The sequence below is a fragment of the Eimeria mitis genome, genomic scaffold (genome assembly GCF_000499745.2).
Source record: "Eimeria mitis Houghton genomic scaffold, Emh_scaff951, whole genome shotgun sequence".
Taxonomy (NCBI): Eukaryota; Apicomplexa; class Conoidasida; order Eucoccidiorida; family Eimeriidae; genus Eimeria; species Eimeria mitis.
Window position 1 is genome coordinate 10,470 of NW_013577026.1, and position 661 is coordinate 11,130.

Genomic DNA, 661 nt, shown 5'->3' on the forward strand with positions numbered 1-661 from the left:
ACTGCTGCTGCTGCTGTTGCTGCTGCTGCTGCAGGCGTTTGCTGCTGCTCGTCTTCTGCCTGTTCTTCATCTCCTTCGCTGCCTTCTTCTCCACCCCTCCGAATGGGCGTCCAGCTTGTAGAGCTGCTGCTGCTGCTGCTGCTGTTGATGCTGCTGCTGCTGCTTCTGCTGGCTGTATTGCTGCTGCTGCTGTTGCTGTTGCTGCTGCTGCTGCTGCTGCTGTACTGGTTTTCTACTGGATCCTCATCTGTATCTCCAGGCAGAATGCCGCCGCCTCCTTCGTCTTCTCTCCCAGCAGGCGAGCTTTGCTGCAGTCTGTTTGCTTGTGCTGCAGCGCTGCTTCCGTTGCTGCTGCTGCTGTTGCTGCTGCTGCTGCTGCTGCTGCTGCTGCTGCTGCTGCTGCTGGGGCCGTGTGTATAAGGAAAGGGGAAGGTGCCCTCTCCAGGCATATGAGGAAGCGCACCTGGGGCGCTTAAATTTGTTAGGGTATCGTCTGCTGCTGCTGCTGCTGCAGCAGCAGCAGCAGCAGAAGCAGCAGCAGCAGGAGTTTGTGTCTCTTCTACATCTCCCCCATACTGCATTTCATCCCCCCAAGGCAAAAGCCCCCCCAGCTGCGACTCCTCGCTGCCCCACCAGCTGCCGCTGCTGCTGCTGCTGCTGC

At 59.2% G+C, this 661-nt stretch overlaps 1 protein-coding gene across 1 annotated transcript in view; it reads right to left on the reverse strand.

Moving 5' to 3' along the window:
• The window catches only part of EMH_0025990 (uncharacterized protein), a gene marked incomplete at both ends in the record, with an annotated part of 8,060 nt that overhangs the window by 3,866 nt on the left and 3,533 nt on the right, over positions 1-661 (reverse strand). The window contains one exon of the mRNA XM_013502553.1: positions 95-659. Within this exon, the coding sequence (XP_013358007.1) occupies positions 95-659 (565 nt within the window). The remainder of the gene's footprint in view (positions 1-94; positions 660-661) is intronic.